The following is a 27,173-nucleotide window of genomic DNA, read 5'->3' on the forward strand; positions in this document are numbered from 1 at the left end:
CATAGGCCTATCTACTCAAAATTAATGAACAGGGTTAAAGTTTTTTGCGGACAAACAGGCAAAAAACCCAGACAGACGGACGGACATGGCAAATGCTATATGCCCCCTGAATTTTGTTTACGGAGGCATAAAAATAGAAAAAGTCAGTGAACAACGATCATGAAATTAGGAAAAAGTTGACTTTAAACAAGGCCATTGAAAAATCTGAAACTTTAGATAATTTGTAAAAAGCCTTTAAAAAGTAAAATTGATACATATCTTACTAAGAACATGTTCTTGCATACCGAACTAGTGCTAATTGTAACGGGGACCGTTACAGATGTTCCCCAAACGCCCCCCAACTCCCTTTTGGTGCCATATTCCCTGTAAGCTTCATTAAATAAGACAAACTCTAGACTAAGCATCTGAGATTTTAACAACATTTACAAAGAAGTGTACAAAAAATCATTTAAACTTTAGCATTGCACGCCTGCACATGTGAATGCATTTGCGTCATGACCATATCATCTTGTCTACACAATCTATATTTTTAATACACTGAATATTAAAGTATTTAATCCTTAATTATTGAAAAATACGCTCATTCAAGTGTATGTTTGATCTTACTCATTTCACGTGCACGCACGTGCATACATGAGCATGGTGACCATACCTTCTTGTAGAAGTCCATTACATCTATCTATGTTCTAAATTCCACCCTGTTTGGGTGAAAACTAAGGGAGTTATAGCTGTTTAAAGTTTCAGCCAATCAGATTGCAGCACATGTACACGCACGTGTATGCATGTGCATGTTGACCATATCTACTTGTAGAAGTCCATTATATCTATCTATGTTCCAAATCCCATCCTGTTTGGTTGAAAACCAAGGGAGTTATAGCTGTTTAAAGTTTCAGCCAATCAGATTGCAGCGCACGTGCATGCACGTGTTTTCATGATAATTGCTTTATTTCATGTTGTAGGATATCCTAATGCATGGCTATGTTCAAAATTTCAAAGGATTTCGTTAAAAAACAAGAAAGATATTGAGACTTTAGTTGCAGCCAATCAGAGCGAAGTGCACGTGCATGCGCGTGAGATCTTGCTATTTTCACCATGTGGTCATGTCTATACTACTAATATATCCTCACATTATGAGTTTCAAAGCATTTCATCTAAAAATAGAACAGTTGTGGCTATATCTATTATATTGGTCATTTCACGTGTTGCACGTGCACGCTCTTGCAAGCACGTGCGCGCAAAATGACCTTGATTCCACAAATCTACATAACATGTCTACTAACCCTAAAAAGGTTTTACCTACATCGGACGAACAGTTTACAAGATCATTCCCGGACAAAAAAGTTTCAGGAAGAAGAAGAAGAAGAAGAAGAAGAAGAAGAAAAATAATAATAATAATAAGAAACAGAGTAAAAACAATATGTTCCCCAACTTCGTTTGGGGAACATAATAAGGAGACAAAAACACCAGCGGAATATTATTGTTATATTTCGACAATGACGATAGACAATCAAAAGGCATCCCTATTGCCAAATACTTTAATCAATAAATGAACAGTATTTATTTTTAATTTTAAGTTTATAAGGGATAATTAAAACTATTTTTAAAATAACTTATGAAAATACTCTTTTTCTAATGTTTCTAAGGTTTCTGCAAAAACTTAATATCTAAGAGAAGTACATTCTATGTAAGTACCTTGTGCGCTGTGGTATACGTCTTGATTTGGTGTTGTGTTTCATCCAAATTAAGCATTTTAGGAGAACAATGACATTATCATTTTCGTCCCTTATTCTCAAGCGTCCATTACGGAATGCTCGGCCACTTAAGGTGATCCGATCGTTAACACGCTTATCATCCATCATGCACCATTCAGCCATTATGTAGGATTGAACAACGTCAATTAATATTACCACTATCAAGATTTATTTATCATAAGGCCTGTAAAACTTTCTTAGAACTGTACAGATCCGACTGCCCTATCTCTTTCGATTTAAGAACCATCCATTTATTTGCCTGGGTAATACTACTAAAATTTAAGTTTTATTTAATCACTATTCAACTTTTTCATATATACATTTACTATTCAAATTTAAATAATGAAACAAATATATATTTATGAAATATGGGAAGATGACGAAAAGTATTCAAGCTCAAAAATCCATTTAACAATACAAAATAGGAGCAGAGCAAACACGGACCTCCAAAACATCAGAGGTATTTACCCCTATTTAAAAAAATTAAACAATGATATCTTTAATATATATATCCCCCAAATTTTTTAATTTTTACAAAAGCAATATAAGACCAACAGTACTGTACAATTTAGTCATTTTAGCGTTTATTTAAGTAGTGTGCACCTAATGCCCCGCCATATTTTTAACCTCTGGGTACTTGTATGAAACAGCACAAATAATGCATTTCTACGAGTCTAGTGTAACTTTTTGTCTATATTTATTTTTGTTTTTCTGCGCATGATTTATTCTTTTACGCATTGACGTCGTCAGTACTCTAAAGTAGTCGATTGAATGAATGGTCCAGCTTTCTGGATCCGAGGCATTAGCATTAAAGACAGATCCTAGGGGAATGTGGAGTATATGCGATTCAATTAGCATTTTTCATACAAAGTCATAAACGTTTCAGAAATGTCTGTTTATTCAATGCTGGAAATATTATTTTTCTATTATCATTTACGGCTTTTATAAATGTTAACTGTTTTACCGCGTAACACTTGTCAAAGATAATGGTTAGTTAAACTATTAGCATAAATCGTCAAGCAACTAAATATAACACCATTGCTATAAATAAGAAAATCTTGTTATTTATGAAAAAGTCGCTCATGTATTTCTTTTCACTTTCTTTTAGTGACACGTAAATATTTGGAGGTTTTTCGTCGAAAATACATTTTTTTGCATATGCTCTTTCTTTAAAAATGTATAGTGCCAAATTAGGTTTTATGATATGAGGGGGTATATTAGTATTTACTGTTATTAAGTGATATCATCTAATCGAATAGGTGATACCACCTATTTAGTAAGTGATATTAACTTTTCGCATTTGTGATGTCACCAGTTCAGTTATTGAATTGATGATATGACCTATTCGAATAGCATCTTCGCTAGACAACCTTTTACCTATATAGCCATGAAATAGTTATATTAAGAAAGCAGTCAGACTTTGAAAACTGCATCCAAATGACATCATAAAAAAGTTAATAAATTATATTTTCTGTTTACCTTTTACAATAAGTTTGATCAGTCTCCTGTACTTCTCTCTGCTCTCTCCGGAACTAACAGCACAAAAATAAACACCTGCGTCTTCTAGTTTAACATTCCGGATTTTGAGATCCCATTGTGTGGAGGTAGGGTCTTTACTGACAGAGAACCGTGTGTCCGGACTGTATACAAAAGTCCCAACAGTAATAGGGTTAGGTTCGGACATCCTCATCCAGTACAGCTAAGAATCAAGTAAAAATGACTTGGCTTGATTAAATAACATTTGTTAATGTTACTAGTAATTCATAGCAGTTTTCACAAATGTTTTAATATATGATGTTTTATTTCACTGAAAGCAAAAATATGTCTAACCTACCTGTAGAAGATCATAAATATAAGCCATAGACTGTAAAGGTTTATTTCAAAGGAAGCTAGGTTATAAATTTTGTTTGATTTTCAGCAAAAGCCTTTAAAACATGAGCCTAAGTTAACCATAAAAAAGTTAAGTAAGAATCTTTGAAAGACCTCTTTAATGATTGGTCAATTTTTCTACAGAAATTTTCTATAGTTGTTATAAAAATTTGTTCATAACGATTGGAATTATCTATGCAGCTACAAACATGGCATAAAATACTTTCATAAAAACCAGATACCCAATACATATTTGTTTACATGTACATGCATGTATCAATGCACCTTGTTATATATCTTGGTAATACCTAAAAAGATATGATAATCAAAATGTAAACGATGAACTTCATTTTTATTTAGAAGGACGATCTGATATGAAATATGGAGATAACGAAAGGTATTCAGGTTTACATTTACCACTGAGAAGAGATGCAAATCTTAGTCTTGACACTCAGGGCCATTGAGCAGTGAGGGATCTTTATTGTTTCAATACCTACTGGAACCTGGGTTATATTGTCAAATTTTGGCTATAACAAACAGTATTCAAGACTAAAAGTCAAATCAAATAATACTAATCAAAAGCAGAGCAAACAGGGACCTCCAAAAACGGACAGAGTCAAGAGTCAAGAGTTTTTGGTTTAATTATAGATTGTATTTGCCGTTAAAGTGATTTTTACACCTTCACGAGACTTTACAAAAATCAACAGCTTAAAAACTTACGACTTTTCAACTTTATACACAACAATTCCCCGCGACAAATTAACATTTAGGCTTTTTGATATCATTGACAGCTGCTTCTTCAATAAAAATGGAACTCGTAAATTTACTTACCTCGTCATTGGTCATCATTTGAAAAAATATTTTGTTAAAACAGATTCTGATTGCACACATAAGTACTCTGAAGTTGACATCAAGAAGATGCTTGAGTTTCTGATTGGCAATATCTATGTGGTTTTTGGAGACCAGGTATTCCAACAATCTACTGGAATTCCCATGGGTACAAATTGCGCTCCGTTATTAGCAGACTTATTTTTATATTCATATGAAACAGAATTTATGCAAAATCTTATGCGTGAAAAGAAGAAAACACTTGCTGTGGCCTTCAACTCGAAATTTAGATATATCGACGACGTATTGTCAATTAATAATGGTAATTTCCATTCCTACGTCGATACGATATATCCCGGTAAGCTTGAGATAAAAGATAACACAGAGTCCGACACTTCTGCTTCATACTTGGATATTTTACTTGAAAAAGACACTAATGGTAATCTAACAACCAATCTATATGATAAAAGTGATGACTTTAACTTTTCTATCGTCAACTTCCCTTACTTATGCAGCAACATACCTTCATCACCTGCATACGAAGTATATATATCTCAGTTGATTCGATACGCAAGAGCATACTCTACGTATGAACAATTTCTAAAACGCGGATAAATTATTGACAAGCAAGATGATGAAACAAGAATATCAGCAGTCTCGTTTAAAGTCATCATTTCCAAGTTCTATGGTCGATACAATGACCTTGCCAGCAAATACAATTTATCATTGAGTCAAATGCTGACTGACGTTTTTCATACCAACTGTTAGTCCATTATTTACACACTGAATTGACGACAGATTTTTTTCCGTTATTTCCTGATCATGACAAGGAGCACACGGCGGGTGTGACCGGTCGGCAGGGGATGCTCACTCCTCCATGGCACCTGATCCCATCTCTGATGTTTCGGGGGTCCGTGTTTGCTCTGCTCTTATTTTGTATTGTTTTATGGACTTTGAGATTGAATACTGTTCGTTATCTCCATATCCTTCCTTATGATAACTTCAAACGAGACTGTTGATATCCTTGTTATATCATATTGTTGGTTACTAACATAGCTCGACTTAAAGATTCGACATTTGAATGTAAGTCACTATTATTAATTGATAATGCGTGGTCAATATACTAGTATCTCGTATATACTAGTAAATAAATTTAAGTTTACTAAAAAATTTTTATTGTAATCAATAAGTGTCCTCCTTGAATGTGAAAGTCTGAAATATTGTATAGCTATGCTTTGTAATGGTAATTTTGTTTCATGTCTTACCGGGGTAGGAGAGGCAGAGTATCTCCCTTTACAAAATTGGTTTATTTCTCATCTTGATATCTTGTGTCTGCTAAAAATTATATGTCATTGTTAATAATACTTTTGAGAATTTCAAACAAATTATTAAACGTCACAAAGGTGGCAACACACGACAAACTGTTTTACAGACTTTTTACTCATTGAAGTAGGATAAGATAAGGTGTTTGAGAGTTGAAATGATTATGGAAAGAAATTAGCAAGTTGATGGGTAACCGGGGTATCAAAATACTTATTGCATTAAAATAAACGTTGAATTGAAGGTCAACACAAGTGTTTTCTACTTCTCATGTAAAATCTTTTGACTATATATTCTGCCTCATATTAATACAAAAAGAGGTCTGCTAATAATCGGTAGCTATGGCAATCTAATTAAAATTAGATGTTAGATCCGCTCGCATACTCGCTACAACGTTAGTATTGTAATTTTGATTAGATTGTACCTATGGGAATGCGAAAAGAATGTTGAAAGACTTGATTTCCAAAAACTACAAAGATATTGTCAATCAGAATCTCAATATCTCTTAAATATAAATGAAATATACGGATATAACGAACTATACTCAAGCCGAAAAGTCCACAAGAATATAGGAGCAGAGCAAAGCAAACACGGGCCTCCAAAACATCAGGGGTGGGATCCAGTACAATTGAAGAGTGAGCATCTACTGCCGACCGGTCACATGCACCCGCCGTGTGCCCCTTGTCATGTTCACTAAATAAAGGAAAAATCTATCGACAATTCAGCGTGTATGTAATGGCCTAACAATTAGTATGAAAAAATGCCAGCCAGCATTTGACTCAATGATAATTTTTATTTGCTGACAAGCTCATTGTATCGACCATAGAACTTACGAAATTATGACTTTCAACGAGACTGCTGATATTCTTGTTTCATCAACTTGTTTGTCAATAACTTACCTCATTTTAAAAATGTCTCAAACGTAGAACATGCTCTTGCATATTGAATCAGCTGTAAGATGCAAGATATAAACCCCGTATTTAGGTGATGAGGGTTTATTGCTGTATATGTAGGGGAAGTTGACGATAGAAAAGTTAAAATCTCATTTGTCACAAAACTTGGTAGTTAGAAAAAAATAGCGTGCTATTTAAGTAAAATATCTAAATATGAAACACATGTGTCAGACGCTGTGGTACCTTTTATTTCAAGCTCATCGGGATATAAAAAGTAAAAAATTTTAAGGTTATGATTGCTTACCAGAATGACTTAGTTTTAAATGAATATTCGTTTTATTTTCTTTTTTGTGCAGGAAACCTGAGGATACGTTTTGTAAGAAATAAAAACGTCTAGGAAGGAGTCAATCAGTCAATCGTTTGAATAGCATTTTACTTAAAAATATCCCTAAATATGTTCATTAATGATACAAAGATAAATAAAACAGTATTTTTTATTCTATTTTACTAGTTCGTAGATATAAACAATGTCTTTGGGACTTTTTAATCACCCAGGTTCATATCATTTGGAATAAAGATACATGTATTAATTAAATGTTATTATATAACGTTTAATTCACACCTTTACAACAAGAAAGTCATTTAAAAACATCAATACTTCACGAGCTAAAGTGACATTTAAGACTTACTTTGAAAGAAAAACGATTATGCTCTCATGATGGAAGCAAATTTGATTTATTGTGTCCAAACTGAATGAAATCAACACTCCCGAGAGATCTGATAAGCGCTTTATCGGAACCTGACAAGGCAAAAGCCCGCGACAAAAAGACATTTTATCTTTCCATTGAAGATCAATTGACATATTCTCTCTTGACTGGCAGCATCAGAACGTTTTCAAGGCTATACCGGTAGGATTTTCTTTATATTAAATGATACATTTTTTAAAAATATTTCCTTCTTTTTTTATTTTAGGATACTTTTATTCTATCATTATAGTATATTTTGAAAGGAGATCCACTTTAATTAAAAAAAATAATAAAAATAAAAATAAGAAATTATATCTTGATGGATGTAGATCACAGAAAATTTACAATAAATTTCAAAATCAATAAAAATTAATTGATCAACCTCAAAGAACATAAAATGACACTAAAGATAATAAAGATAAGCATCAACCAAAATACAAAGAAAACCAGAAAGGGGCGACCCATTACATCGACATCCAGCTATCACTTTCAAAGCTGTTTTACCTTTGTTTTTGATTTACTCTCCTTCAGACTCAATTAATTGGATAAGATGATAACGGTTGTTTAATGTTTTTCTTTCATGTCAAAAGAAATTGTTTATCTAAAAGCGGGGGAGATCGTGTTTATTGTTAAATTGTTGATGATAACTGTTTTGCAATACCAAAGCATCTGGGTAAATAAAAAAAATCAATTCAACTACATCAAGGAATGCAAAAATTCTTCTGAGATGCTACAAGTAGAAAAGAGCTAAACATAAAGAAAACTGAATGAAATACATGTATCCTTACTTGTGCTGTAACAAATACCGTATTCAAAAGTGCAAAAACAATCATTTCCTGAGTTTGTTTAATGATGTGTACTAATTTTATGTCCGTGAACATCTGGTTTAAAGATTTTTTATACGAAAAAACATATGTAAACCGAAGGTCACGTTATCAAATATTCAGGTATATTTAAATTTTACAATTTTAGCATGCAATCACCGACATAATTTTTTTTGGCAGGATTATCTAACATACAAGAAAATATGAAATTTAAGTTTACTTGAAACAATTAAGGTAATATTACACAATCCCAATCTCAGGTCAATTAAACCGGCTCTGATGGGGTGCATAACTATATAATGTAGACATAGTACGAGAGAAAGAGAGAGATTGTATTTTTCTTTCTTTTCACCGAGTGTATATTTAACTTTTACAATTTTAGCATGCAATTACCGACATAATTTTTTTTGGCAGGATTATCTAACATACAAGAAAATATGAAATTTAAGTTTACTCTAAACAATTAAGATAAAATTAAAAATACAGGTTCGAATCCCACTACAGGAGGTGGCTATCAATTCTTTAGATGATCGAGGCAGTATACATGTAAACGTAGGTCCCGTGTCGCAATAGGCGGTGGGATCAGGTACCATTGAGGAGTGAGCATCCCCTGCCGACCGGTCACACCTGCCGTATGCTCCTTGTCATGATCGTGAAATAACGGAAAATCCGTCGTCCAATTCAGTGTATAAATAAATGATTAGTATGAAAAACGTCAGCAATCATTTGACTCAATGTATTTGCTGACAAGGTTATTGTATGGACTTTAAAAGTTACGAAATGATGACTTTAAACGAGACTGCTGATATTCTTGTTTTATCAAATTGTTTGTCAATAATTTACCTTGTTTTAGAAATTGTTCATAAGTAGAGTATGCTGTTGCGTATCGAATAAACTGAGATATATAAGCTCCGTATAGAACTTTTCATATTCAATTTCAATAACAGTTCAGTATTTAGGCATATACATTGTCTCCATTATTGAGGAATGTGGTGTTATCGAGCTCTCTTACTTTCAAGTTTTTATTCTCAATGTCTGAGGCAATATTAAAGTATAGATACATTTATGTACATGCTTGTATGTGCCTGAAATCACTCTAAAATACTAGTATTTCATTGGTATTGTTATAACTACATAATTAAGCCTAAAACTCATATTTTCAAAATCTTGGCTATTCAAATCTATCATTATTCGTTTAAGTCGCCGAATTACAGTGTACATTTATTTAACTAAGTACTTAGGTAATTACAAGTCTATTTTACTTTCACCAGTTACATACTTACATATCTGGTTTGCAAATTGACCACGTGACATGGAAGTGTTGCAGTTTCTCCAACATTAAATGTAACGTTGTTAGGTTCGTTGTAGAATGAAGGTTCCGAAAAAACCCCATCGCTTAAGGCTGAAAAAAAACAAGATGGGTGTGTGAAAAACGTAGCGAACGGAAGATTTAACTTTCTCAAATACAAATCAAATATATTAGCACCAAAAGTAAGGACTTCTCACAAGAAATACACTAGTTGTATATGAAAGCCCTAACACCACCTGTTCAAACGTAATGGCCAAGGTTAAGTTTTTTGAAAGTAGGTCAAGCTCCAAAGTCAAGGTCAAAGGGTAGAGTTGTTAGTATCCAAAAGAAGGTCTTGTCACAAGGATAACATATGTGAAGTATGAAAACCCTAGCCCCAACTGTTCAAAAATTATGGCTAATGTTAAGGTTTTTAAAAGTAAGTCAAATTCCTAAGTCAAGGTTTAATGTTTAAAGTTGTTGATATCCAAAGAAATGCCTTGTCATAAGAATTACATGTGTGAAGTATGATAGCCCTTGTCACAACTGTTCAAAACTTATGGCTAAGATTAATGTTGGTTAAAATTTTGCAAAACTGGGTCAGACTCCAAGTTCAAGGTCAAAAGGTCAAATTTGATGGTACCGATAGAAAAGTCTTGTCTCAAAGAATACGAATGTGAAATTTGAAATTCTCAACAAAATAAATTGCAGCTGAAATAGCAATGCAAAAAAGCTTAGATATTTATAGATATTACGATATTTCCATATTTGCCGCAACATCACACACGCTCAGAGGATTGTTCGTGTTTACGCATTATCGAGCACGCACTCAGTATCCTACCTGTTTGATAGGAGCAAAAAAGACCAATTATACACATAAAATCTTTACAAGCAAAAAAGGACACTAGTCCTAACTAGGAAGTCCTGGTTTGTAGAGAATGGGTGTATGTTTTCATCTTCTTTCACAACAGAATTTTTTTAATTAGATTTATACTATTCCACATTACCCTGATTTTTTAACTTTACTACAACAATAAGGGAGGAACCAGTCTTTCAATGAACAAATTCTACAATAAAAAGTTATTTTTTGATAGCGGGCAGGCCTCTCATCCTTTCTGAAACAACGTGCCTGTTCACATTATTATCTTATAACATTAAAAATTGCAATATAGCTAAAGGTTCTTGGGGTACATAATGAAATTCCTACAGCAACATATATCCATTAAAGTGCAATCCATGGAGGCGGAAATGCTCAGTGATTTTATGAATGGACACCATTTAGAATTTACATCGATAGCATGATTTGTCTATGAGTAGGTTTTCTGTATCTTAATTAATGGTGACCATTGATCTTCAGTTGACATTTTCTTGATGACATTAAGTTGATAAGAAGAATTAAAAGGACTTTAGGACAAATTAAAATGTTTTCTCTAAGAATGATTTCATGATATGTAAGTCGACAAATTCTACTTTAGAATATCAATAAGGCTTTGATGTTACATTTTTCTCCCTCTAAACATGTGAATATTATTTTTTATATATTCCATTCTCTTAATTAAATCAACATCTAACTTAATTTAATATTTTTTCATGACTATAAGCAATTCATAAGATCATGCAATGCAATACATTTGTAGCAAAATGCAATGTACAAAAGTCTTCATTTCATCGATGTTTTTTTTTTTCTTGACAGGTTATTTATGAATTCTTACAAATAAGATTTTAAAGAGCAATGTAAAAAGAATTTTAATTCAATTTGTCCTTGTTATTAAAATGTTTGAGTAGCCATGTGACTTTATAATTTAGCTCGTTTTATTCAGAAAAATGAACAATTAGTTATAAAAATTTAAGCAAAGTAAAAAGCAAAAACTGAGCCTGATTTAATGCTTACCAACATTTATCTAATTTTAGCAAACAGGAATGATTGACATATTTTACTTGAATTATCAAAAGAATCTGATAAAAACTTAAAATTAAAAGAATCTTCCTCTTTTTCAGATTAGCCTTGAGACCTTTAAGGATGGCCAACTAATAGAACGATTCCCATGGACCTTGAGCTTTGTGTTAATGTACTTAGAAAACATTAAATATTCGTTAAAAGCAGATTGAAGTTAGTGCAATAAAAGATGATGATGTGATTTATATTTGTCAGGTCAATCATTTGCATTTAAAAAATAATGAAAACCATACAACAGTGGTTTACGACGTATTACCTGTACATTATTTATGATTATATGATTAGTGACCTTTCGATAATTTTTACTGAGGAAACGAGAATTTTTATTGTTCATCGTTTCGTACAAAATTGTTCCAGATGGTTAAGCTAAGGAGTGGTATATAAACTATACCCCCACCAAGGTTATAAATATTCCAGACAAAATGTTTTAAATATCTGATAATCAGTGGGTTTTTTTTTCGTTTGAATAGTTAATAAAATACACATATGCCACGCAATGCTGTACTTACAAACCCATACAACATGAAGAGTGCCAACTTATTAAAGTTGATATCAAAGAGGATTATCAGATGTACGAAATTTCATTTGTCATGTAATTTACGATCACTGTGTCAACTCAGATATAGCCAGGGGATGCTTACTCCTCCAGGCAAGGGGGGGGAGGGGGTGCTCACTCCTCCATGGCAACTTATCCCACCTTTGATGTTCTTGAGGTCCATGTATGGTCTGCTCCTGAAATCTTTTTATGAACTTGAACATTGTTTCTTATTTCCATACTTCGTGCATTTTATGCACTTTCCTTACACTTTGACTAATGGATTATATAGTATTGTAAAATTACTTGAAAAAGACATGGATGGTTAGCCTAATAACAAATGGTAAAGATAAAGTGATGACGTCAACATTCCTTTTCTCAACATCCCTTTAATTGTTTAGCAATACACCTTATATCTTCTTTAAATGAGGTTTATGTCTTAAAGTTAATTCGAAATACAAGGTCGTGCACTTCGTAAGAATAATTCCTAAAATGAGACAAAATGTTTGTTTTAAAAAAAAGTTGACGACGCAAGAATATAAACAGCCTTGTTTAGTCTTGTTTAAAGTACTGATTTCTTAAGTTATATTCTAGTAGTTAATTCAATGACCTTCTTAGCAAATACTTCATTAAGACGAATGCTTTCTGACCTTCTTAAATACAAATTGTTATATCATTATTTACACGATGGGTTGTCTACGAATCCCTCCGTTTACCGTATCATGACTAGGAGCACGTGGCGGGGTGTGACCGGTAGACAGTTGATGCTTACTCCATAATGGCTGTTGTTTCCGCCTCTGATATTCTACGAGGTTTGTCCTTCTCTGCTCCCGATTCGTATTGTTATAATGCACTTTAGAGCTTAATTTCTGTTCCTTATTTCCATTTTTCACGTAAAGAAGGGATTTTTCAAGTTTTATTCTAATATATTATATAATGACCTTGTCAGCAAATACATCATAAAGACGATCGAATGCTGACTGACTTTTTTTCTCATATATATATTACATTTAAAAATGAATTATTTTTTTGCAGATTCAAGAACAAGTCAAGTAATGAAACACTCAAGAAACTGTTGTATGTACACTCCTTGTACAGACGAATGCAGTGAAATGGAATGGTTTTAACTTTTCGTATTACTAAAATTATTGAACTGCATGCTCTTCGTTTTATTTCTATACAAACATTTTAAAATTTTGACTTGAAGTTTGTCTAAAACTGAAGTTTTGCAAAATGTTGTAATCTAGTTTTAATCAGCTAAAATTTGAAAAAAGAGCTATATGTTATGCTTCGAGTTTTCCAGCAACTACTAGTACTCGATATTTTCATTGAACACAATGTCAAACTAATCATTTTTTTACGAATGAAACTTAAGATTATAAAGCATTTTTGACAAAAAATTGGAGAATACGTGTAAAATACTAAGTTTGCTTTTCATGTTCTTGACAGCTTTTGCACACAAGCTTCACGAATCTGTGCACTTTTTTGTTCATTTACGAAATAGTTTGCGTTTTTTTAAGATTCTTCCTTTTTCACGTTTTATTTGTAGACTTGCATATCTTTGATCTCAAACAGAAGAAGAGATAATGATTGTACAGAAATGACGTTTTGCTACTGTATAGTATATTTTATAGCCAAACTGGAAATGAGATTTAGCTCAATTGACGCGAAACAATCTAAATGAACACCGTTATGATCGGCAAAAGACCAGATGGAACATCTTGATAACACTTCCCATTTGTGATCGTAATCTTTATGTGCAACATTGTAGTTTTTGTAACACGTCCGGGCTGAGGTTAAATTAATTCGGTGATTATAATTATGTTTCTTAGCAAGACTTTGACATTTGAAAATATTAAAGACTATAAGTTGAAAATGATTTCCTGAGAATGGCATTTGATCTACATAAAATGGAAATCTTCAAAAGAAAGCAATGCATTTTTTATTTAACAAATGTTCATTTTCATCACAACTAACATTTTGTTACGTACATAAAGCAATTTATTCAGAATTTGGGTGTATTGTATGACCCTGAACGATACCAAAGAGGCCTGCACTTTCTAGCAACAAAACAGAGATATATGTACATTACTGAAAGACGGGGTCAAAATAATGAAATTCGCGATTTTGAATATCTTACAAATGAACGGTTTTTTTTAATCTTACTAAATAAAAAAAGAATTTTAAAAAAAAATAGCGAAGACTTTAGTGTTCGATTCAGTACTTAGGATTCTAATTAAGAGTCATTATAACATTATTCGATTTCAATTTTTATTTAAAAAGCCGACACTTCAGGAAGTAACATTGACCCTGACTAATATTACACATCCTAGAATTTTTTTTTAATTTAGTGACTCTTCAAAAAATAAAAATTTAGAATGTTTCACCTGTATCTTTTCTTCAAGTGGAACGAACTTACATTTTTGATTTTAGTGTTTTTATTTCGAAAAATGCAATTACTTCAATTTTTCTTTAGCGTTAATTCAATTGTGATGTTATATACATGTACTTCTGTTTGAGGCTTGGCAATTTAATCTCTTTGCATCAATATCATTTTTAATTGGTTTAGTGAGCTTTGTGTAATAACAGTTAGGCAAGTAAGTTTGTAAATAAAATATGAAAATAACGAATAGTTACATGTGCATCAAGCTCCTTAGTTTATTGATCAAAGTTGGAGAAAGGCAAACAGAGACACCGAACAACCGTGGAGGTAGCCAGGAACAGTTACCTAGATAATAGTTGGCATTCCCTGCTGAATAGGCAAACGTGTCGCATTATCCTAGATCGGACAAGCGGAAAAATCCACCGATTATCCAGTGTAAAAAAATAGCATAGGAAAGTGTATGAAAAATGTCAGTATACATTCGACTTAATGATAGATTGTCCTGCTAGCAAAGTCTTTGTATCATCCATTCAATTTGCGAAAAATGACTTAAATGAAACATATGGAGATAACAAACAGGATTTAAACTCAGAAGTCCATAAAACAATACAAAATAGGAGCAGAACAAACATGGAACAACGTCAGTCGGCATTTTACTGAATGATAAATTGTATTTGCTGACAAGGTCATTGTATCCACCACAGAACTAATGAAATGATGACTTTAAACAATACTGCTGAAATTCTTGTTTCATCAACTTATTTGTCATTAATTTACCTCGTTTTAGTTATTGTTCATAAGTAGAACATTCTCTTGCGTATCGAATCAATTGAGATATATAAGCTCCATATGCAGGACTGGTGATGAGGGTATATTGCTGCAAAAGTAAGGGAAGTTGACGATAGAAAAGTTAGTCATCACGTTATCATAGAGCTTGGTTGTTAGATTACCATTAACGTCTTTTTCAAGTTAAATGTCCAAGTATGACACAGATTTATATGTGTCAGACTCTGAGGTATCCTTTCCCTCAAGCTCACCAAGATATTGCTGATACCCCTGTAACATTATCTTATTTGTTAATATTTGCCTCTTACAAACTGTTCATGATAGTCCGGGCCTTAGTTATAAATAAGGAATTTTGCCGATAGAAGGAAGAAAGAAGTCAGTACATTTATCATAAAATAATGATATAGTTTGCCATTGTTGTCTTTTCTAGTAAAATATGTAATATGAAAAAGATATGTCAGACTTTGTAGTAATTTTTTATTAGAAGTTCACAGGAATATAACCTGTTAATGTAGGGAATGAAAATGACAGTTGTTCAATTCTCCTGAAGATGTTATATTTTAGTAAATAGTAAGGAGAGAGATTTGGTTAAACATTGTTCGGAACCCTTGTCTTTCAATGTACACGTAATTAATGAATCAAAACCAATATATATGGGTATGGTAGTTTGAATTTTATTTGATTGTAAGAATATTACATGTTTAGAAACAACATATGATCTTGAAGAATATCCACTTTGGAAAAGGAACTATGATTTCAATTGAATTACGACATACAAAGTTAAATATTAGATCCTCTAAAATACAATAAACATAAAGATTCTTGCAAACAAAGATAATGTTTCCTGCTCTGTCAGCTTGGGCCAGTACAGACATGTACTAGCTGGAATTCTTCTTTACCTCAGAATCATTGAGAAGATAGTCCAAGCCTTATATGCGAGAGTCCAATGTTCATCATACAATTTTAATCCATATTGGAAAAATCTCTTTTTCATGTTTGACCCATTGCCTGGCGTAATCTTGGACAATTTCAAAATATTTATGATTTTTTTAGACCAGAAGAAAAAAAAACCCTTAATTTTTTGGTTTGTCTAACTATGTAATTTAAGGAATTCATTTTTTAACCAATACGTATTGACGTCACCAGAAATGACGTTTCTAGCAGAGTATAATTGTACATGTAATGCTAAGAATAACATGAACACGTACTAGGGGGATTTGTTTGAAAGTTCAATGTCCACACGATGTAGAGTCTTTGTGCAATTAAATACTTTGGAAGCAATTAATACAGTAGTAGATGGATATTTGTAAGGTAAAAAAGTGTGAACTTCAACATGAAATATGTTGAAATACAATTCTGCACACTTTTGCGAAAAAGAAAACGTTTAAATTATATTTACTGCGTCAGTTACATGTTTGTACTTATTGGTAATTTACATTGCCATCTGTTGGAGTTTGTCCAGTTTGACAGCTTAAGAGGTAAAAAAATCACATTTTATTCAGTCATGGCTCATAAAATTATCAATTTCTTTTAAAGATGAAATTTAAAAGTACTATAAAAATACATTTCCTTTTTAATTTTTAGAAATAGTAAAGTTTCCAGAGACAATGCAAAATGTTAAATGTCAATGTTAGATCTGGAAATATATGTAAAAAACTTTCGAATACATTTGTAATTAGCACTAATGGACAAAAAATAACCTGAAAAAAGTGGTAACAGGGCAGCATGTATGGATGATACAAATGGGAGCACTTCTAAGTAAGGAACAAACAATTGTATCCTATGGAAAAGTGCGCTATGGACAGACAGTTTTCTATAATTCATGATGAGAGATCAATTTGATGATAAGGCATTATGTGTTCCTAGCGACTCTATTACTTACACCATCAAGAGGATGTTGGAAATAAGAACTGGAAATAAACGCTGTCATTAGTCATGGGATTCAAGATTCCCCCGGATATAATTCCCTGACCCCCCAAGGGTCATGTGATACGAGCTAAATGAAAACAGCTTGGTTGATTGGTATAAATTATTAATTCCATTGTTCTCATACTGCGGTCCTAATGAATTCTTTCTGTGTCAATTAGTGAGATATGCACTAAGCTTAATTCTGTCGATTCTTTAGATGTGTTCTTTTAGGGAATTATCTCGATATAAATCAGCTGTAAAGGGTATGAGAGCCATTTGCCTGTAAGTATATTTATGTACTTGCTTGCTGGACTGTGTGTGATGGAATAAGAGCCCAGGAAAGCATTCACCCAACTCATCAACAGTGGAATATGAGGACCGTTACATGTAGATCTTTCGAAGTCCAGTGTCGCAGTAGTTATTGGCATGATATGTCTATAATTTCCAATTGTTTTCCTACAAAAGTGAATCTTGTTAACTGCTGTTAGCCCTGAGTGCGTATTAATATGCTAAAGAAAAAATATAGGAACAGTGTATACATTTGCAACCACTCACTGATAAATTAAGGCGGTTTGTCTATAAAAGCCTAAATATGGCTCTTCATCAATATGTCAATATAGAACTCTATATATGACTTCATACACATATATAATGTCTACAAGACTTTGATCATAATTTCAATTTCTTTTGTTGTTTATATATGTATATTTGACCCCCTATTTTTTTTATAAAATGGCTCCTTTTAAAATATGATTTATTTTAAGATGGTTATTTCAAGTAAAAATGGAAAATGACTCCCTGGTATGTCTCTAAATTTATAAGTCTCACTGATATATGTCTATAGACGACTCGGTATTACTCCTCGATATGTCTACAGGCTCTTTAACGACATTATGGTATATCTGTAGACGACTCCATATGACTTTTTAATTATGTTTTTAGACACCTCACTATGACTCCGTGGTATGTCTTTGGACTCCTTAATGATCCCTTGATATGACTTTAGATTCCTAAATGACTTCTTGATATGTTTGTAGACTGATTTCGTCATATGTCTGTTGTCTCATAGCCATAGCTATGGCTTTTGTCTGCTGATTATCATGCAAAGACCCTTTTAATATACCTACATAAAATAACCGTTATCTAAGGATATATATAAGTGGTGCTATTTTCAATGCCGCATTTAGCCAAAATGTTTTAAAGGAAAACAGAATGACAGATCACTTTCTCTAAGGCTCCAATCACCTCGGTCTATTTTCTTCCTGAGAAAACCCCCTGGTTCTGTCACTATATCCTTAAGTGATATACGTATAAAATAGATACCGTGCTCTGTAACATTTAGAAGTTTCTGATCTATGTTTTCACACATCAGAGCAGTGGTGAGAGCTTGTGATCAGAAGACGTCAGAACTCTCGGCAGATTCTCAGCTGCTCTTCTGAGTACGAAGAGAAAATGACAAGTAGGCTGTACAGTATGATAAGACATCAATATGTCTGAAAACATTGATCTGGAAATGATAGTTATGCATTGATTCTATTATTTACTTATGTAAATTCGGGACACGATATAAAACATGCGTATAGTAAGTAATTAAATTCGACACTTTGACCTCATTTTTCACAATAAATTCAAATACCACATCGGATTGGCAAGAGTGACATCATATGTGTGTTCCATAAAGTAAAAATATAAAATATATTCTTTCGACAATCCTACGGTAATTATTATGAAAAGTGGAGTTTCTTCCAAACATTACTGCTCGGCCGCGTAACGCAGTGGTTAGAGCTCAGAGTCGCAGAGTGAGGATTTTGTCAATGTGTCGCCGAGTCTAACTGTGGGACGTGGAGACCGGTCCTTCGGTTGAGACCGTATTATAAACCGAAGCCCCGTATTGCATAGGTGTTGGCACAAGAATAATGGTATCAACAGTCTCGACTAAAGCCATCATTTTGTAAATTCTTTGGTCGATACAGTGACCTTAACAGCAAATACAACATTAAGTCAAATGCTGTTTTGTGTTTTTTTAATTTATTGTTGGGCCTTTATTAAAACACTGGCTTGTCAACGGATTTTTGTTATTTCCCGATCATGACAATGTGCACAAATGAGTGAGACCTGTCGGTAGGGACTGCTTTCTACTCTACGGCACCTGATCCCACATTTTAGAGAACCGTCCTTGTTCTGCCACTAATTCTTATTGTTAGAACATGAAAATAGAAGATTTGAGTAATACCTAAACTGTTCGTGACAGCATAATATTAAATGGTGTTAAAAAGTCACAGAAAATAAAAGGAAGCTATTGATTTAAAAGTGAAATTAAAAAAAAAGCTTCAATGCATGTAAGTCTTCAGGATAAGGTATTGGGATATTGTCCACGGTATATCTGGGACAGTGCAAATAAACAGATAAACAAACGAAAACAAAAAATTCTGTCATTATTTGTTGAAAATTGCGTTATGGTAGAAATATTATTTTCTCTACGGCACCTTGTGCTGGAGTATAAATTCTCAAATTAATATGTATTCAATAAATCTGCTTATTTCCATTTTTATCAGAATTTGATGAAAAATCGATGTTACTTTTTATCTTCCACACACGGTTTAAGGACTCCATTTCATTATAATATACAGAATGTGACAAAAAATTAATAACAGATCACTGCACATGGGTAGTAGCTATTCTTGTGGTAAATTATGTGATTATTTCATTGATTTTTACATCATTTCAACATTAATCTATTGAGGAAAAAAATCAGTTTTTGCCTTTTGAATTCAGAAAGCTGAAAATAATCATTTGGAAAACACTCTAATTAGAATGCTTAATTTATCCACTTAGAAAGAATCCCAAAATGATTATTAGCACGATACGTTTTGTCAATCACGTGACTTTGTGTAACGTGTCTCATAGCAAAGCTCAACTTTACTGTGAGAAATACTTTTACTAATCATATAAGCACCATTTACAGGAATGTTTATTTTTTGTAATATTAGTTTTTTAAATGTGTTAAGCATAAGACGTAATTTCAAGGGGTATATGTTTTTAAAAATCTCCTTCTATAATCTACAGCTCTTTAATTGACAAGGATGCATGTACATGAACACGTAAGAAGAGTGTGGGTACATTCTCACCCAACAAAATAATGATTAATAATCAGTTGTCATAAATTCACGGCATTATGACTGACAGGTGTGTATCACTTTCGTTTCCGAACAATATCTTTTAATAAAAATTTAAGTTTTGCCATAAATTGTAAAACACAACTCCTTATGGCCTGAAGAAAACCTCTTTTGATTTTGAGGTCAAAGGTCAAGGTCATTAATTCATACGGTCTATCTATGTGCGTGCAACACTTTTGTCTCCGGGCGTTAACTCCAAAGCCTTTGAGCATTTGCCATGGAAGTTCTTTTTAATACAACTCCCTATGGAGTTATAGTCTACAAACCCTTATATAGATCAAAGGTCAAAGTCAAACTCAACCCTTCTGCCTTTCTTTTTCCGGGCGACCTATGAGCTTTTACAATGAAAAATTAATACTCGTATCACAACTCCTAATGCCTTAAAGATGATCCCTATCAATTTTAAGTTCCAAATTTCTTTTTGCGTACAAGATTTAGGACAAAGTCTACTTCATATGAATACAAAAAAAAAGGTCTGCTTATAACGGGGCACAATTGGTATCCATAGGAATCCCAATAGACTGTTGGAAAACCTGGTTTTCCAAAAACAACAAAAGTATTGTCAATCGGAAACTCAAGCATCTTTTTAATATCAACTTCAGGGTGTTTGTGTTTACAATCAGAATGTTTTTAAAATAATAATTTTGCAAATAACCAATGACAAGGTGAGTAAATTTACGAGTTCCATTTTATTGAAGCAACTGCCAATATAAAAAAGCCTGGACTTTGTTTTATCGTGAAGATTGGTTGTATATAAAGTTGAAAAGTCGTGTTTTAATGCTGTTGATTTTGGTAAAATTTTGTGACTTCAAATAGTTTCTGAGAATTCTAAGTATCTACATCTGATTTACACCATTTCTCGAATATATTGTTGCACAGTACTCCTGAAGTTTCTCCTTCACTACTGTTAATATTTTAGTGAGGGGTAAAGAATGGGGCTTGGTAGTACATTTACTGGGATCTGTTATGTATCTTTGTAAAGATTTGCACGAAGCTTCGGAATCATGCAAATTCATGCCAATACAGAAATCATACAAACTCAAGCATTTGCACAAATAACATTTTTATTTCAGATTATGACATTAAAATTAGTTTTCGTTGAGTTTTCCTCTATAAACCTTAATATCACATTTGAGAAGAACCCTAGTAATTTTGAGGTCAAAAGGGGAAAGGTCATAATTTCCTACATTCTGTCTATAAAACACATTTTGCAAAAACAATCTTAGAGGGACTTTGAGATTTTGCAATAAAAAAATTAATTTTAAAGCTCCCCATGGTCTTAAAAAATCCAAAGATTAAGCTCACAAAAATGTACTGCATATATAATTTTCAAATTTCTGCAAGATTTTGCAATCTCTTTAACTTAAAAAAAGTCTCCTTTTGTTTTAAGAGCTAATAGCTGAAAGTTTTTTTTTTCTCTTTTCCAACTTTTCTCAACAACTTTTCCAGTTCTTGCATCCTTTTTTACCTTAAGCAGGGGACATAAATTCTATGAATTTTCTTGTTTTAAATTATGTCTCGGACTTGAAATCATCACTTATTTTAAAGGTTATTGGTTTTTGACATTTGAAGAATTATTTCCACGTCTTTCTCTTAAAGTTCGATGCTGAAAGCAGATATTACAAACTCAGTGGAATGCATGTTTCAAGTGACGAATTACATTGATTGGGATTCAAAGTTACTTTGATAATTCTCAAAAAGAGATTACACAGGCGCTATTCTGAAACACAAAATAAGCAATCAGAGACGGTCTCAAGATGGGTTTTTTGTCTCTTTGGTTTCTTAATTGAATATAAAGCTAAGATTTAGAGTATTACTTCACAGTTATAGATACAATAGACAAGAATAATTGACATTTATAAGCAAGGTCTTATACTAATCGCCCATCGATGGCTAAAAAGGAGTCAGTCAGAAGAAGAAGAGATTCATAAAAATATCCTGAAAAAAAGTCCCCAAAGGACACTGATACGTGATCAATGGCGGGAAGAAAGTTTGAAGATAACAATCCCGATATGGTTAGAGAGACCATTCTCCAGGGGGAAAAGAGGTAACATTACTTATTAAGATGGCCAAATTTACATGTATAGACGGGAGATTTTTTTTTTCTTTTTTCTGTAATTGAATAAGTATTGATTGTAAGAAGAAAAAAGTAGGGCTCTGTTTATTTCGGTCATGTTTTATGGCATCTCTGTGATACTACTGTATTATAGATCTCTTTTTCTGTGTACAATATACGATTTGTTACACAGCCCAGCAGTATGGGGTAATGTAAAACTATTGTGTCTATTTCCAGGGGCACATCAATTTTTGATCTCTAATTTAGCTGGATTCTATAGATTGTGACAGTTCATAAAACATGACAGAGATGTTACAATGGCTTCGGTGAACTCTATGTAGTACAAATAATCTCACAAAGTAAAATAGGCAGTCCCGAGATTTGGTAATAATCTTGCCAGGATCTTAAATATATTTAGGATAAACGGTCATCTCAATGAAAACATTTAGATTTCAAGAGCCAAATACAAATTATTGAAGCATATTCCAGACATAACAAAATTAAGGCAGCGATATTTTTACTTTAATTCATTAGAAAGAGGCAATCCGGCAGAAATGTTTTGTTTTTATTTTAATTCATTAGATAGAGGAACCTTATCTTCTGCAGTTGTATCTTCTGAAAATCAATAAAAAATGTCGCACATATTATTTATTTTTTTTTTACTTTTCATACTCAATTATATTTGTACAATTTGAGGAATTGTACAAATAGCAAAGAAAAACATGAAAATCATCTTGATGATTTATTTGCAAAAATTTAGAATCTATCTTTAAAGCATCAGTGCATGCCCGAATACGAATAGCCATATTAACATTCTTTTTCATCTGATTTCAAATTTTCTCAATTATTTCAAAAGAAATTTAAAGTTATACAAGCAGGTTCTTTCGACTTAACAATGTTCAATATCTTAATGAATATTTGTATTGAAAAAAAATTATGAGCACATATGAAGATATAGAGCACTGACATATTGTATTACAAGTACTTAATTTTGTATTTTAGGTTTTTAGAAAGTTTCAGAAATAATATGTACATGTATGATGATATTTTGTAATTTTAGGTCCGATTAATTTGGAATTGCGAAAAATGCATTGGTTTGATATTCTCTCCATGTAGAGGACGAAACACCATATTAAGGGCATGTTTAATGCATACCTGTCAATGAAAATAACAGTGAATCACAAAATTATACAGCTACAGACACAAAGGACAACTTAATAGTAGTTACATTGTAGAATCGCAATGTCAGAGGGGAAACCAAGTCTCCATGTAATAGCTTTAAGAAACAACGACCGAGTCGCTTCTATAGAAATCGACCTCAGATGGCCGCTTCGGAAATTAAGATTGCTCCTGATATTACTAGGCATGACAGTCGAGTGGATAAAAGTACTGCTTGTCTTGCAATTCATGCTCAATATCAATGTTGTATAAAACTTCAACATTCTGAAAATGTTTATTTTAAGAATATATTTTCTTTCTTTTTTTCTGCTTTCTATAGGCGTTATACTACAAACTAGCAGCATACATGCACATTGTATAATGTTGGAATTTTTTATGTAGTTTTACATGTACATATGATATGTGGAAATAAAACAAAATAAAAGTTGTAGCTTTTAAGAACATGAAAGGCACTTTGCTGAAAACACGTCGTCATATATACCAATATACTGGCATTTAAATAAAGCAATTTAATCTCTCTCCAGAAAGATTTCCTCCCAAGTTATATCACTTAGTTCCGAGTTTCTTTTTCTGGTTTTCTCATTTTGTATATGATTTTTTTGCAGAAATAAAATAACTTGACATTCGGAAATAAAAGAACAATCGCTCAGGAGGCATTTCATAAAACCGGAAGAATGAACACAATTCTGATAGAGAAACCACATTCGCTAAGCTTTGCAAAGAAGCAAATTGCAATTTATTTCTTATCAACATATGATACGAATATGAAGTTACGCTTTCACAACAGTTAGTAATTCGATTTTCTTTTTGACCCTTTCCCGATTTGTATTTATCTTGCGTTCTTGAGAGAGTAAAGAACGTTTGGTTCAATAGATTTGTCCCTACCAAAGTCATGTCTCTGCTTTAACATGTATTTATATATTCTATGATTAATGAATTTATGACTAGGACAAGCATATACTGACATCTATTCAATATTTTTTAAAAGCACTAAATAAAAGAGACAGTCTTGGAATGAAGCCTTGTTTTTTTTCATAACGGGAAACCCGTATCCTGCAACAAGTCCTAAGGAGGATCATACAAAAAAATTATCGGGGACTCACAAATAATAGATTTTTATCACCATTCCAGAAAAAAAATCACTAATTGATAATACGATATATTTGCTTTAATGAAATATAACTGGTATTGATCTGTTCGCACCATGACGTATCATAATGCAGAACCTCTGACACGCATCAAATATCAAATATAACAAAAAAGCATAGAATATTACAATGAAATTAAAGAAGCACACTAAATAATTAAGTAAATTAATCATTAGATGTGATGTAAAGAGTATTGTTAAACAACTTTAATTATAGGATGCGATGCCATTCAAACACGACTTTTTTTACGGATCGAGTTAAAAATTTCTATGCTACTCAGACAATAGATTTGAAATATAATGCACTGCTTTCTTTCTTTTTCTTTACGAAATTTTTGCCAGAATACCTTTCATAACAATTTTGCATGTTATATGAATTTTAATTACTTTTTGTGTCGTACAAGTATTCATTCATGGAAAGATCCTTGCTTGCACGCTTACCTACATGTATTTACTTTGTTGATATGCTAAGCTGTTTTCTGTGTTACGTTACATGCAACTTGCAGTTGGAGTATTATTGCAGTCATGTCTCAATTTCTCTAATTTTCATTCATGTCAATTGCAAAGGATCAAGAAATTTCTTTGACTGAGCAAAAACGATTTTCAAGGTCAAGTCTCTGCTTTAAGAACAGATACATCTTTTAATTGCATGTTTACTCTGTAAACCTTGAAAGAACCAGGAATGAGTCTATATATATGAAAGTCTTTCATCATACTTAGAAGTCTTATTTAGTATTAGAAATAAAACCTACAAACAACATCAAAAATAAAAGAACAATGTGCTTGAAGTAAGGGAAATGTGTACTACTTAAAACATGATAAAAACTTAAACATCATGAAACTTAGAAGGGTCTCTAACATATTTTCCACTTTTGTAAAGAAAAAAAATCAAATAACGAAAAACTGTGGTTAAGACCGACCGTATTCCTTCATTCTTGATAACTTGATAGCTAAGTGATTTTTGCATCCATACAAATTTTCTTCACTACATCAAAACCTGTCTATCCGTAAAACAAAGGAATGAATCATAACAAAAAATGGCCATATCCTTGAATTAGTGTCTTTGAAGTCTGTCTGAGCGTCAGAGGGAACAAGTGGTTTGTTGAGGGGTTAAAATTCTTGTTGGATACACAAGGACATAAAATCAGTTGAAAAGGGGGCAGATGTTTACTTACCACTTGTTAAAGCTGCATAAAAGAAAATACCAGGTACCACTGCATCAACATTGTAAATCCAGCGGCGGATCCTTTCTCTTTTCCGACGTGGCATGATTGGGCTACGCCGTCCGAATACGTTCAAACATTGCCACTCCAATTGTTTTATTTTCACTTACTCTTTTCGTAGAGTTTTGTTTGATAATATACGTTCTATGTGTTTGTTCACTTTTCAAAAATAAAGGTTAATTATTAATTATTTAGTTCACATTGTATATTCCAATCTAAGGGAAAAAAATGGTTTCACCAATGAGTTCACTTGTATATTCCTAATAATTAGCTGGAGGTTTGAATATATATCTCTTCATAAGCTCGTAAGGAATGAAATAACAGAAAAGATTTCCTCACTTGGTCCAAAAATACAAAGTCACTGAGATATTTTTTAGTTAAGTTATTCTAAAGCTCTTTAAAAAAAGAAAGAAAAAAGTTTCGTTTCGCGATATACTGAATTGGAAAATATTTATGCAATATAAAAATGAGTATTTAGAATTGATATCTATTCGTAAGATTTCCAAAAAAAAATTCCAGTGAAGAATTTTGTAGTCGAAGCATGAAAACCATATGACAGATTGATCTTTTATCCCCAATCAAAGCACACCTTGTAGTAATGAGCAGACGACCAGCTGTAGATAGTTTCCCGCGCTGCCAGACACTGAATGAAATTGTAAGGTTTCCACCGTGTTAAATCCGACTTGACGAGGAGACGCTCTTCGCTCGGACTGTACAATACTTCCATGGAAAGCCGGTATTGGACATAACCGTGCGTGTGTGTGTTCCTATGCAGGATTGCGCTAGCGCACATTGGGCGAGGAAAATTAAATTAATGGTATTTACAGTGAGCTTTTTCGTGGAGTTCGATGCTTAATAAATTCTGCATACTTTGACAATATTAAGATAACTGATTACTCAGTCCAGTGGTGTTTCACTGTTACCGTGCAATTCAGTGCAATCGCATCAGATACCATACAATCTCATATATGTGATATAAAACATAATTATAATATATAAACATTTACATGTAGTCGGTCAAACATTTTGCTGAGGATACGGCAATTGACATATATTAAACTTCTTGACTTTGACTTACATTGTTGTGTAAAAATATAAATAATTCGAGTGTTTTGCACCTCCTTTCATAATACTTTTGCAAAAATAGCTCCTGATGGAATTTCTAAAACGAAAGTATATGTTTTACTTGAGAGGAATACTTTGGTTGCTTAATTCTGCTATCAGCAATGTTCATTTTCAGGGGTAGTCTCCAAATAAAAAAGTATTTGGACCTTAAGTCACAGTTTATATTAAGAAGACAAAAT

The 27,173-nt window shown here is 32.5% G+C and overlaps 1 protein-coding gene and 1 long non-coding RNA gene across 3 annotated transcripts in view; one reads left to right on the forward strand and one right to left on the reverse strand.

The window, feature by feature from the left end:
• The window catches only part of LOC134262686 (zwei Ig domain protein zig-8-like), a 33,520-nt gene extending 6,734 nt beyond the window's left edge, over positions 1-26,786 (reverse strand). Inside the window, exons 1-3 of one of the 2 annotated variants that reach the window (XM_062745057.1) lie at positions 25,822-26,786; positions 9,515-9,633; positions 3,231-3,450 (exon numbers count right to left, since the gene is read on the reverse strand). In XM_062745057.1, the coding sequence (XP_062601041.1) occupies positions 3,231-3,450; positions 9,515-9,633; positions 25,822-25,915 (433 nt within the window). In that variant the 5' untranslated portion in view covers positions 25,916-26,786. The remainder of the gene's footprint in view (positions 1-3,230; positions 3,451-9,514; positions 9,634-25,821) is intronic. The other variant, XM_062745058.1, reaches the window with a different exon arrangement.
• On the forward strand, positions 11,530-13,986 carry LOC134262680 (uncharacterized). The gene is made up of 3 exons (XR_009991065.1): positions 11,530-11,629; positions 13,047-13,131; positions 13,561-13,986. It is a non-coding gene; the product is annotated as an uncharacterized LOC134262680 (long non-coding RNA).
• Positions 26,787-27,173: the final 387 nt, after the last annotated feature.

This window comes from Saccostrea cucullata, unplaced genomic scaffold, assembly GCF_032062105.1.
Source record: "Saccostrea cucullata isolate Sc308-1 unplaced genomic scaffold, CSIRO_AGI_Scuc_v1 ctg624, whole genome shotgun sequence".
Lineage (NCBI taxonomy): Eukaryota > Metazoa > Mollusca > Bivalvia > Ostreida > Ostreidae > Saccostrea > Saccostrea cuccullata.